The sequence below is a fragment of the Silurus aristotelis genome (genome assembly GCF_946808225.1).
Source record: "Silurus aristotelis genome assembly, chromosome: 19".
Taxonomy (NCBI): Eukaryota; Metazoa; Chordata; class Actinopteri; order Siluriformes; family Siluridae; genus Silurus; species Silurus aristotelis.
Window position 1 is genome coordinate 3,478,732 of NC_139592.1, and position 12,426 is coordinate 3,491,157.

The 12,426-nt window shown below is 41.9% G+C and overlaps 2 protein-coding genes across 3 annotated transcripts in view; both read left to right on the plus strand.

Moving 5' to 3' along the window:
• Positions 1-4,344, plus strand: part of irak1bp1 (interleukin-1 receptor-associated kinase 1 binding protein 1) — a 130,267-nt gene extending 125,923 nt beyond the window's left edge. The window contains exon 5 of the transcript XR_014530163.1: positions 4,311-4,344. The gene's annotated coding sequence lies outside the window, so the exon portion shown is untranslated. The remainder of the gene's footprint in view (positions 1-4,310) is intronic.
• sh3bgrl2 (SH3 domain binding glutamate-rich protein like 2) lies at positions 1,150-12,032 on the plus strand. 2 transcript variants are annotated; one of them, XM_083521058.1, is made up of 4 exons: positions 1,150-1,299; positions 5,941-6,126; positions 10,938-11,018; positions 11,596-12,032. In XM_083521058.1, the coding sequence occupies exons 1-4, from the start codon at positions 1,255-1,257 to the stop codon at positions 11,617-11,619; spliced, it is 336 nt and encodes a 111-aa protein (XP_083377184.1). In that variant the 5' UTR covers positions 1,150-1,254; the 3' UTR covers positions 11,620-12,032. The 2 variants fall into 2 exon arrangements, with proteins under 2 accessions (XP_083377184.1, XP_083377185.1); XM_083521059.1 differs by lacking the exon at positions 1,150-1,299 and adding an exon at positions 2,177-2,671.
• The last annotated feature ends 394 nt before the right edge of the window (positions 12,033-12,426 follow it).

Sequence of the window (12,426 nt, forward strand, 5' to 3'; positions counted from 1 at the left end):
GCCTGAGGGCTCGAAGAGCACGAAGAGGTAGGAGAGCTGAAGATGTTGAGGTTTTCGTTGGGAGTGATGACGATGGACAGGATTAGAAACAAGTTTATTAGAGGGACAGCGCATGTAGGACGTTTTGGAGACAAGGTAAGGGAAGCGCGATTGAGACGGTTTGGACATTTGCAAAGGAGGTACATGGGGTATATCGGTAGGAGAATGCTGAGGATGGAGCCACCAGGAAGGAGGAAAAGAGGAAGACCAAGGAGGAGGTTTATATCATTATCATGATTATGATCATCATCCTCGTGATTTATGAATAATAACAGTAATAGCAGCAGTAAGTCCTTCTGTGTCAGTGTTTGTGAGTAGCATAAATACCAAACAACAACAACAATAGGTCAAAGTCCGTCTTTGGAGATCAATTTAACAATAATTTAAAATAAATTAAATAAATAAATAAATAAAAAGCCCATGTCTTGTGGACGGGTCTGAGTGTGAGAGTAATTACATTCTTCAGACTGCTCCAAAACACATTTCCCAACATCCATCCAAACACTTGGCACAGAGGATGGTGAGGATGATAAAGAGGTGAAAATTGTGAGGATGGGAAGGAGGTGAGGATGGTGTGGAGATGAGGATGTTGAGGTTGAAGAATGGTAAAGGAGTTGAGAGTGGTGAGAAAAAGTGAAGGTGGTGAGGATGATGAGGAGGTGAGGATAGTGAGGATGGTGAGGATTGTAAAAATGATTTAGATGATGAGAAGGCGAGGATGGTGAGGATTTTGAGGACAGTGAGGAGTTAAGAATGGTGAAGGGGTTGAGAGTGGTAAGTGAAAATGGTGAGGATGGTGAAAAGGTGAGGATGGTTAGGAAGTGAGGAGGTGAGGATTGTTAGGAGGTGAAGATAGTGAGGATTGTTAGGAAGTGAGGAGGTGAGGATGGTTTGGAGGTGAAGATAGTGAGGATGGTGATGATGGTGAGGATGATGAGGAGGTGAGAATGGTTAGGAAGTGAGGAGGTGATGATAGTTGGGATGGTAAGGATGATGAAGATGATGAGGATGGTAAGAAAGGGAGGATAATCAGGAGCGCCGGTACCGCGGTTTGCCATTCAAAACACCGGGGGCGCGCGTGCGCTTCGTCTGAGCGCAGCGTGCCTCGCAAAAAGCCAGAGCGCGCGCACATACATACACACACACACACACACGCACGCACGCACACAGAGCACGGGCCGGAGTACATGTGAGCGCACGGAGCGAGGTATTAGGATGGTGATTAGGGTGTTTGTCGCCTCCTCGTCCGGCTCCCTGGCGGTGAGTAAAGCATTTATTACAGTACCTGTGTGTATTGTGTGTGTGTGTGTGTGTGTGTGTGTGTGTGTGTGTGTGTGTATATAGTGTTATTAACACCCCATCTGTAGTATCATATTTACTACCACTATATACCATAGCAGTGTAATACAGGGTACAGTAGTAGGCTGTAACTGTGTAATGTAATATAAAATCAGCCTTTATTAATATCATATTGTATGATTTGGAGAAGACAAAGGTTGGTCTGATATCATGTTGAGAAGGTTATAAACTCCATCATGAGACACCTTTTCATGGAGATATCACCATAAGCACTCCAGTAATGGATTTTCTTTAGGCCTTGAATAATTTCTTTTAGACTTTTCACGAAACACGAAAACACACATTTTTATCTTTTACGCTTTGTGTATTCAACCTAGGATCAACCTTGGAAGCAAGATATTTCTTTACAGGCTCTCCAGATGACAGAAATACACATATTCCAAGTCCAATCCATGTTCTATTATGGATTCCACGACAGCGACAAATCAATTACTCGTTAAAAAAAAAAAAAAATTGTTTGGCGAAGAAGCCGCAGTCATGTGAAGTGTGCACAGGTGTGCGTTTTGTTTCCTGAACCCTCCTAACAACTGTTTCGAATACCTTTTGTTGTGGTGGGACCTTTGCTCGTGATTAGGACTCGTCTGATCTTCTACAATTTACTGCATTATATGAGCCGGGGGAAATAATGGGGGCACTTGGGATGTAATGTCAGTTGAGAGGAGGGTGTTTAGGAGCCGTCTGGTCTGATGGGGTCGATCACGAAGAGTAAAAAAATATGTGCAGGTGGTTAAAGGGCATGTTTGCGTTCCAAACTAACCAGGTGATACGCACACACACACACACACACACACACACACACACACATACACACACACACACACACACACACACACACACACACACACACACACACACACACACACACACACAGGGGTGAAACTGAACATTTGCTGAGGGAGTTTGCAAGATTCGAAGAGTAAAAAAGGGGGAAATACAAGAATAAATAAAAATGGCCATTTGACTCGTAATCCGTTCCTTTCACATTCCATTTCTAGAAGATCACAGATCGTTCTAAGTCTCACTTACGAGAACGTGACATTCGATTTCTCCACGTTCTGGTTTGTATATTCCAGGACGGAACGCTCTTAATCGGATTGCGGGTTCATTAGGTAACGGTACAAATGACGAATGCACTCGTTTCCTTCTTCTCCATATTTCTCCAAAACTCAGACTTGTTTAGCCTGGACGATATTTTTAGACCACTCTCTCTCTCTCTGGGTCCTTTTCGTTCTTTTGCAAACGCAAACAAAGTGACTGGATGATGGACGAACTGGTGAGTAAAGACAATGCAATTACCTTCCACCCACACACACACACACACACACACACACACACACACACACACACACACACAAATACACACACACATACACACAGAAATTTAATTACTATGGAGCAGCCATCTAAAAGTCAGACAGGTGTCTGTGAGATTTGCTTGTGTGTGTGTGTGTGTGTGTGTGTGTGTGTGTGTGTGTGTGTGTGTTTGTGTGTGTGTGTGTGTGTGTGTGTTTGTGTGTTTGTGTGTGTGTGTGTGTGTGTGTGGTCCCTACCACATGTGCTGGGTGTGTTATTGTGGCAGGGTGTGTTGATAAGAAGGCTGAGATGAGGCAGCTGTATGGATATGGAGCGAGACAGATATACTGAGAAAATGAGAGACGAGATGAGAGCAAGAGAGAGAGAGAGAGAGAGAGAGAGAGAGAGAGAGAGAGAGAGAGAGAGAGAGAGAGCGAGAGCGAGAGGGAGAGAGAGATACACATGGTAAAACAGTAAGTATAAAGGAAAGCTATTAGATATTTGTGACTTATCTCTGTCCCTAATGGCGCTTTTCTGCTTATGCAAAGTCAGTTGACAAGGTCAACACACACACACACACACACACACACACACACCACACACGCGCGCGCACAAAAGCACACACTCAACAAAACGGATTAGCCTTCAAAACCCCGAATAACCTCCACTTTTCATCGGTCATTCCCTTCTCTCTTCTTGGGGTATTATTTTAATTGCACGATATTTCTCTTTCATTCTCTCTCTTTCTTTTTCTTGCTCTTTCGTTTTCTCCCAAGTCATTTTGAACAGTGGCGCTGTGCTTTTTGTGTGTGTGTGAATAACGTCCAGTAACACAGTCTGCACCGTCAGCACAGAAGCAGGAAAATAAAGGCTTTATCTGTCCTACACACACACACACACACACACACACACACACACACACACACACACACACACAAATAACATGCTACTCCCTGTTGTCTATACACATACTGTACACTGGAATCTTGTCAAACATCCCCGCTCCCAAAGACACACCCCTGGTGCGAGTGCCTCTCCCCTTTGTGTGTATGTATATATATATATATATATATATATATATATATGTGTGTGTGTGTGTGTGTGTGTGTGTGTGTGTGTGTGTGTGTGTGTGTGTGTGTGTGTGTAAAGGAGAACGACAGAGAGTAATTATTTCCATGGAATAGAGATGCTGTGAATAAAAGCTTTGTGTGGAGGAACAATGCTGCAATAATTCCAAGTTCCTGGTTGAGTAAAAATATCCCTCACCTTCATCAGTAGCTGACTTTACTAACACCCTTGATGATTGAATTTCACCCAAATCTCCACAAGTGGTAACATCTGCAGCACTGTTAGCTTTAAAAATGACTTTGAAAAAAGTACTTTGTGATGACAAAAGTATTGGGACACCTTACTTCTCCCAACCATATGTGGTTCTTCCCCAAACTGTTACCACAAAGTCTGAGGCACACAATTAACACAATTCACTTGAACTAGGAGACCCAAACCCAGCATTGAACACAAATCCAGCTCCATGAAGATATGCTTTACATGGGTAGGAGTGGAAGATCCCTATTGAACCGTATTAAACATGATGAATGTGAATGCTGACCGAACCCAAGGCCTCCTCACCTCACCTACATCAGTACCTGCCTTTCGTAACACTTGTTGGTAAATAACTCTCCACAAAATCTAGAGGAACATCTTCCCAGAAGAGTGGAGGTTATAATAACAGCACATGGCGAGTAAATGTGAAATTCGATGTTCCAAAAGAAGCAATCTTATGGTCAGGTGTCCACAAACATTTGTCTGTATCACATGCTCTGTCCACATGCTTGTCCATGATAATGCAAATAAGCCATGCATTACTCTTCATACATGGAGTCTTCTATTAGTGTGTGCAGCTGCATCCTGTCCATTTACCCTCAGTTCAGCCCCTGGCCAGGATCAATACCCTCTTCCTGTTTCTCTTTAAAAGCAAGCACAGAACTGTCTCTGAGATCATTGGGCATGGGGGTGTGGATAGTTAACAAACACACAGAATTGAGTGGTTTTATATTAAACCCTGACTAGTTACAAATGTCAACTATGTTGCTTTTTTGTAGGGTTAAAGAAATTAAGATAACCATGTCATTACTCTCCGTTACTGATTTGATATGAGATATTATAATTCCTTGGTGTAGAAATAAGGGATGTGCATCCCCATAACTGAGGCCGATAAGACTTGCATCTTGATGCATAGTAAACTATACGATGCATTAAAGATACATATGAAGCAGCTACCGAAGCGATGCGATACGAATCCACTCCTGTTACGATGCAGTGCGATCCGATTTCGATTTGATTTTACACCATGCGATCCAAACAAATACGATGCAATGTAAAAAATATGATTCTATGATGCTGTAACATTGAATTGCATATTCAATATGATACTGAGAGATGGCAAATCATTCATTTACTTAATGCCTTTTAGCTTCTAACCTTTCACAAACAGGCCTTTGTAGTGCAAAAAAAGTAAAAAGATTAAATAAAACTGTTCCTGTTCTGTCTTCAGTAAGATGCAGCTCTACCTCTGCCAATGCAATCTGTTTTCTATGTGACTCTCAGGACACGCCTCGGCCTCTGTAGTGTTGCGACACGTCATATTCAGCAAAGAGAAATCAATCCACATAAACTTAAAATATTGGTCAGAAATGATTGGCCACTTTCTAAAATAACAAAAGTATAGCACTAAGAATTTTTTCTATATATATATTCATATTCATTCATTCATTCATTCATTCATTTTCTCCCGCTTATCCGTAATTCGGGTCGCGGGGGCAGCAGTCTAAGCAGGCCCCCGCCTTCGACTGCTGCCCAATCCTCACAGCACCATCCCTTACGGTCCCTCCTGCAGGTGGTGAGCCCCACGTCAGTCCGACGTCACGGACCTTGATATTTCCCTCGTAAGGGAATATATATATATATATATATATATATATATATATATATATATATATATATATATATATATAAAAATCTTTTTTTTTTTACTGAAACTCGACATCTAAAAAATTCATGGCAAAAACCATAAAGGTAAGAACAAGGCTGAAGCGTATACAGTGACACATAAGTATGACATTAACATCAGTGGGTGCAGTGGGAGACGTATTGGGAGACGCAGTACTGTCGCATAACCCCGGCAATAATTCCTAACGATTCTTCTGTTAGCTTTTGTATAATATCAGTGTGTTTCACATTATTCCTCAGGTCAAAAAGCACCAGCAGGAGATTGTCGGCTTCCTGGAAGCGAACCGGATCAGTTTTGAGGAGGTGGACATTACGATGCTGGAGGACCAGAGACTGTGGATGTACAAGAACATTCCGGAAGAGAAGCGACCCGAGAAGGGTAACCCGCCCCCCCCTCAGATCTTTAATGGAACGGTCTACTGCGGGGTGAGTAATTCATGATAATTCCCTGTATTTCACTGAGCTGTTGTTGTTTGTGTTTTGTTGTGTTGTGTTGTGTTGTTTTGTCCAGACCTGTAGCATTGTATTTGTAATTTTGCAGGGATTGCCCTGCTTGGGATTATTGAATATTATTTTGAGCCCCTGTCTACAGAAGGTTCTACGGAAGCCATGCATTATAATATTTTTCTTTCTTGTTTTGTCGTGATCACGGCATAATTTTCCCGCCATAACAAAAGTTGTTTTCTCGCAATCTAGACATAACAAACATTGTTTCGTCTTGATTTGTACTTAATTCTTTTTTTGTGTATTCAGCATTAGAGCATGTTCTAGAGACGGCTTCATTGCAGCATCGTGGATGCTCATGTTTCCTTTTACTTTGTTCATGGACTCATTTAAACTGAAAAAGCCGTGTTAATGAAGTCTTGATCATGAGAAAGAACTCATGTCGAGATCACGAGAAAATACCTGTCTGCAGTAGAAAACGAAATAAAAACGCTGACACAATTTTTTGCACATTCTGTACCTTGTGCGTTGTCTTTTAATAAAAAAGATCAAGCTCTGTCTCAGCTGTGGGCGGAGCTAATTTCAAGTAAAATAACTTAAGTAAAGTAATAAATTAATACGTAAAAGGCGATATGCACGGAAAAACACACATGATAGAAAAACACACAGTTCAATAAGCCAAACTGGATTCTGTAATTATTTATAACCAATCACATGACATGTTGAATTTATGATACACCTATATTAAACCAGTGAATTCCAGTCCTGGGCTTTTAGGGAGTTATTCCTGCTCTCTTGTTGAGCCAATAACAGGCGTACGTGGTATTTATCATGCTCCCTGACGACCACTCACATGATCAGAACTGCTATTTCCTTCCTCTAACTGTGGTGCGAGTTTTCCAACGTGTGATTTTATCAGTAAAGCACAGCTTTGTGAAGTTTCCATTAGATTTTTCTGAACGTGCCCAACCAAACACAAGGCGTGCTGAAGCTGGGCATCGAGCAATGAGACGTATTGTCTTGGGTATTTTACGTAAATGTACAGGAAGCAAGGCTATATGATCAGAATAGAGGTGCAGTAGAAGTTATTTTTCCGGTCTGAGAAGTGCATTTTTCTGTGAATCTGTGGTCTCAGATTTCCCTAAGATTTAATTGTGTAGTTCAGCGCAGTGTGTGAAATATAACAATTCCCACCTTTTTCTTTTTCTTCTTCTTCATCTTCTTTCGGCTTCTCCTATTAGGGGGTTGTTACAGTGGATCATCTGTCCCCATACCACATACATAAACCTCCTCCTTGGTCTTCCTCTTTTTCTCCTTCCTGGTGGCTCCATCCTCAGCATTGTCCTACTGATATACCCCATGTCACTCCTCTGCACATGTCCAAACCATCTCAATCACACCTCCCTCACCTTGTCTCCAAAACGTCCTACATGCCCTGTCCCTCTAATAAACTCATTTCTAATCCTGTCCATCGTCGTCACTCCCAATGAAAATCTCAACACCTTCAGCTCCTTCTGCTACCTCCAGCTCCACCTCCTGTCTTTTACTCAATGCCACTGTCTCTAAACCATACAACATCTCAGGTCTCACCACAGTCCTATAAACTTTCCTTTTCACTCTCACTGATACTCTTCTATCACAAATCACTCCTGCTATCACTCTTCTCCACCTACTCCACCCTGCCTGCACTCTTTTCTTTACTTCTCTAGCACACTCTCCATTACTTTGCACTGTAAACCCCAGGTACCTGAACTCCTCCACCCTCTCCACCTTTTCTCCCTGCAGCTGCACCACTCCACTGCCCTCCCTCTCATTCACATGCATGTCCTCTTTTTTACTCCTACTCCTACTATCCTAACTTTCATTGTTACTGCTACCTACTCTCACCACAAATCACAATATCATCAACAAACATCATAGTTAACGGAGATTCTGTCTGACCTCGTCTGTCATATTGTCCATCACCACTGCAAACAGGAAAGGGTTTAGAACCGATCCTTGATGCAGTCCAACCTCCACCTTGAACCAGTCTGTCAATCCTACTGCACACTTCATTGCTGTCACACTGTCCTCATACATGTATTGCACCACCCTCACATACTTCTCTGACTCACTTGACTTCCTCATACAATACCACAACTCCTCTCTCTCGGCACTCTGTCGTACGCTTTCTCTAAATCCACAAACACGCAATGCAACTCTTTCTGACCTTCTCTATTCTTCTCCATCAACATTCTCAAAGCAAATAATGCGTTTGTGGTGCTCTTCCTCAGCATGAAACCATACTGTTGCTCACAGATAGTCTTACCCAAAACTTCATGATCAACTTTATTCCTCTGTAGTTACTGCAGGTCTGCACATCTCCCTTATTCTTAAAGATTGGTACCAGCACACTCATTCTCCATTCCGCAGGCATCCTCTCAACTTCCAAAATCTTGTTGAACAATCTGGATAAAAACTCCACTGCCATCTCTCCCAAACATCTCCATGCTTCTCCTGGTATGTCATATGGTCCAACCGACTTTCCACTCTTCATCCTCTTAATCGCTGCTCTCACTTTCTCCTTACTAATCCTATCCATTTCCTGCTTTACCATCTCCACACCATCCAACCTTCTCTTTCTCTCATTTTCCTCATTCATCAGCTGCTCAAAATACTCCCTCCATCTTCTCAACACACTCTCCTCACTAATCAACACATTTCCATCTTCATCCTTTATTGCTCTAACTTGCAGCACATCCTTCCCAGCTCGGTCCCTCTGCCATGCCAGTTGGTACAAATCCTTTTCTCCTTCCTTAGTGTCCAACTTCTCATACAGCTCCTCATATGCCTTTCCGATCCCAATTCTGTTTTGCCAACCTCTTTCTCCTTCTGCTCTCCTGCACTTCCTTATTCCACCACCATGTTTTGTCTTCCTTTCTATTTCCAGATGTCACACCAAGTACCTTTCTAGCTGTCTCTCTTATAACTTCTGCAGTAGTTGCCTAATCATCCAGCACCTCCTCACCACTACCGAGCCCCTGTCTGACCTCTTCCCTGAATCCTATACTTCTGTACTGTATACTATCCCATACACAGTCTTTCTCCTTAAGTTTCCACCATCTTAATCTTCTTTCAGTCTTCACTTCTCTTCTTCGTCACTTCTAAAACTATCCTACAGACCACCGTCCGATGTTGTCTAGCTACACCGTTCCCTGCCAACACCTTACATTCTCCTAACTCTTTCAAGGTGCATCTCCTACATGGAACATCGTCCACCTGTGTGCACCTTCCTCCACTCTTATACGTCACCCTATGGTCCTCCTTCTTCTTGAAAAATGTGTTTACTACTGCCATTTCCATCCTCTTAGCAAAACCTACCACCATCTGCCCTTCCACATTCCTCTCCTTAAGACCACACCTACCCATCACCTCTTCATCACCTCTGTTCCCTTCAGCCACATGGCCATTAAAGTCTGCCCCAATCACCAATCTTTTTTTCCTAGGTACACCTTCTACCACTTCATCTAACTCACTCCAGAATGTTTCCTTCTCCTCCATCTCACAACCCACTTGTGGAGCATAAGCACTGATGACATTTATCATCATCCCTTCAACTTCCAGCTTCACGTTCATCACCCTATCAGAAACTCTCTTCACCTCTTACAGTATTCTTCCTTCAGAATCACCCCTACACCATTTCTCTTTCCATCCACACTATGATAGAACAGTTTAAACCCACCTCCAATGATCCTGGCCTTACTCCCTTTCCACTTGGTCTCCTGATATATATTCTTTTCATCATCTTAGCTATCTCTCTCCCTTTACCAGTCATAGTACCAACATTTAAAGTACCAACTCTAACCTCCACTCTCCTCCACTTCTCTTTTCCCTGCCGTCTCTGTAGACGTCTTCCTCCTCTCCTTCTCCTCCTTCAGCCAACAGTAGTCCAATTTCCACCTGTACCCTGTTGGCTAACGATACCTGTGGTGGTCGTTGGTAGCCAGGGCCTCGACCGATCCGGTATGAATTTCTGATTTTGTGATCCGCATGTTTGATGTGGCACATGTTTTACGCTGGATGCCCTTCATAACACAACCCTCCCCATTTATCCGGGCTTGGGACCGGCACTAAGAGTGCACTGACTAACCCTGATGGCTGGGTTTTATATAACAATTCCCACCAGTCTTTAAATAAAAGAACCTTCAAACACTACCTCTTCAGGACATGGTTCATGGTTCATGGTTGAAGGTGGTATCTTAGTGGTTGAAGTATTGGACTTTGGATCCGAAGGTTGAGATGGTTGAGGTTGAGGTGCTTTTAATGATGTCACATGTACATTAAAGCACAGTGAAATTCAATCTTCACATATCGCAGCAATGTTAGGAAGCTAGGGTCAGCCATTATAGAGCACCCCCTTGAGCACAGAGGGTTAGGGGTCTTGCTCAAGGGCCAAAGATTGGCAACTTGGCAAAACTGTGACTTAAACCATAACCACTAAGCCACCACTTCTCCTAAACACAGAATTAAGACTCAAAGAGAATAAAAAATGTATTTAGAATTTTTTTTGGTTTAATACAATGCTTTAAAATTCTTTAAAAAAATATTTGAAAAATCTGATCTTCACATTTGCTCTGAAATTTGGATTCATTTCATTTCCTTGAATTCAGACCTCTGTTTATAAATAAACGCCTCCCACTTTAAATCCAACGCTAAGGTGCTAAGGTAACACAAAGTGGTTAAAGAAATACCTTTTTAACATATTAAATTAATCAAAAAATGACTTTCTGTAACGTCACACTTTCTTCTTCCAGGATTATGAAGACTTCTTCCTGTCTAAAGAAGCCAACACAGTGTTTTCCTTTCTTGGCCTTAGCTCTCAAGCCTCAGGGAAGGTACAGAAAGACATTTACATACACACACACACACACACACACACACACACACACACACACACACACACACACATGCAAACAAAATTCTTATTTTATATGATCTCCTAGCATCCTTCATCTCTCTCTTTCACCCCTCTACATCCTGGATTGTTCTTTCCCCTGAGCCGCTCATTCAGAAGAATCTTATATTAAACAACAATCTGGAAAAAAAACGGATTCACCACAGCACCCCAATATCCTCTCTGCTCCTAGGAGTTGGATCACAAGCTCAAGGATATTTGCTGCAAAATGTCACCTGGTTTCATGAGAACACGCGATTATGAGACAAATTCAATTTCCTGGAACGTTCGCTCGTAACCTGGCTCCATGTTTGAGACCAATCAGATTGTCCGTCCCTGGAGAGATCCCCATAGTGTTCTGCTGACGCTATTTAACTTAGAATAGCAACGCTGTAGGTCCAGGATGTTATACAGGAGATGTATTTCACTCTAGATCCTCAGTGCAAATCCTCAGTTTGAAATCAATTACCTAAGCTGGATTATCGGTTTAACGTCAAATCTAACTCTGATTTCCGCAGGATGCTGCGTCTGAGACTCCGTGAGCTGCCAAGCTTTTGTGGAATTTTGCGATCGTTCTCTCCATCATGAGAGGATGAAGCCGTCACTGCCAGCTATGCATCTGCCAAATACACGAACGTTCTCACCGTCAAAGACTTCAGCATACACGGATACACACATTTAGACTAATGAGACGGTGATCCCGATTAGTCCAATGTTTTTGCATGATATGTCTTATATAGCAATCGCACTGACGCAGTCTGTGTAATGCGTGTATATATCACTGTGAGTTTTTAAAAACAAATCGATGACAATCACTGTATGACGTTTGTAACCACATGCCTGTACCGTATGTCAGATTGTATTGTTTTGTATGTTTTATGGGTTCTGTACGTCTGAGGGTGATTTTGGTGCAAAAATTTGACTTTATTAACTCCAGAAATTAGACTAAACATTTGGCTCCTCGTGTCCTGCTGTCTCTCTAATCTCTAATGTCCACAGTGGTGGATGAAATACAAAAACCATGTGCTTGAGTTAAAGTAGAGATGCACTCAGTAAACTATCACTCCAGTAAAACCTTTAAACTTTCACTTGAGTAAAAGTACAAAAGTGCCTTCAAATGTACTTAAGTATCCAAATGATTTATTACGGCTATAATGTTCCTATTATCATTTTTATCACAAGACTCTTTAATCAACTCGGTTTATGTGAAAAGACTCGAATGTTGCTCTCAGCACACTGATCTAATAATAGAATGATATTAATGAGTCAAACACTTTGATTTCTATTACTATTATTATTATTATTATTCTTTTCAACTACTTAAAAATAATTTATGCAAATAAGGCGAC

Excerpts from the sequence above, each read along its gene's own strand:
- sh3bgrl2 (XM_083521058.1), top strand. The coding sequence starts at position 1,255 with ATGGTGATTAGGGTGTTTGTCGCCTCCTCGTCCGGCTCCCTGGCG. Across the intron at positions 1,300-5,940 it reads CCTCGTCCGGCTCCCTGGCG|GTCAAAAAGCACCAGCAGGA; the intron begins GTGAGTAAAGCA and ends ATTATTCCTCAG. Across the intron at positions 6,127-10,937 it reads ATGGAACGGTCTACTGCGGG|GATTATGAAGACTTCTTCCT; the intron begins GTGAGTAATTCA and ends TTCTTCTTCCAG.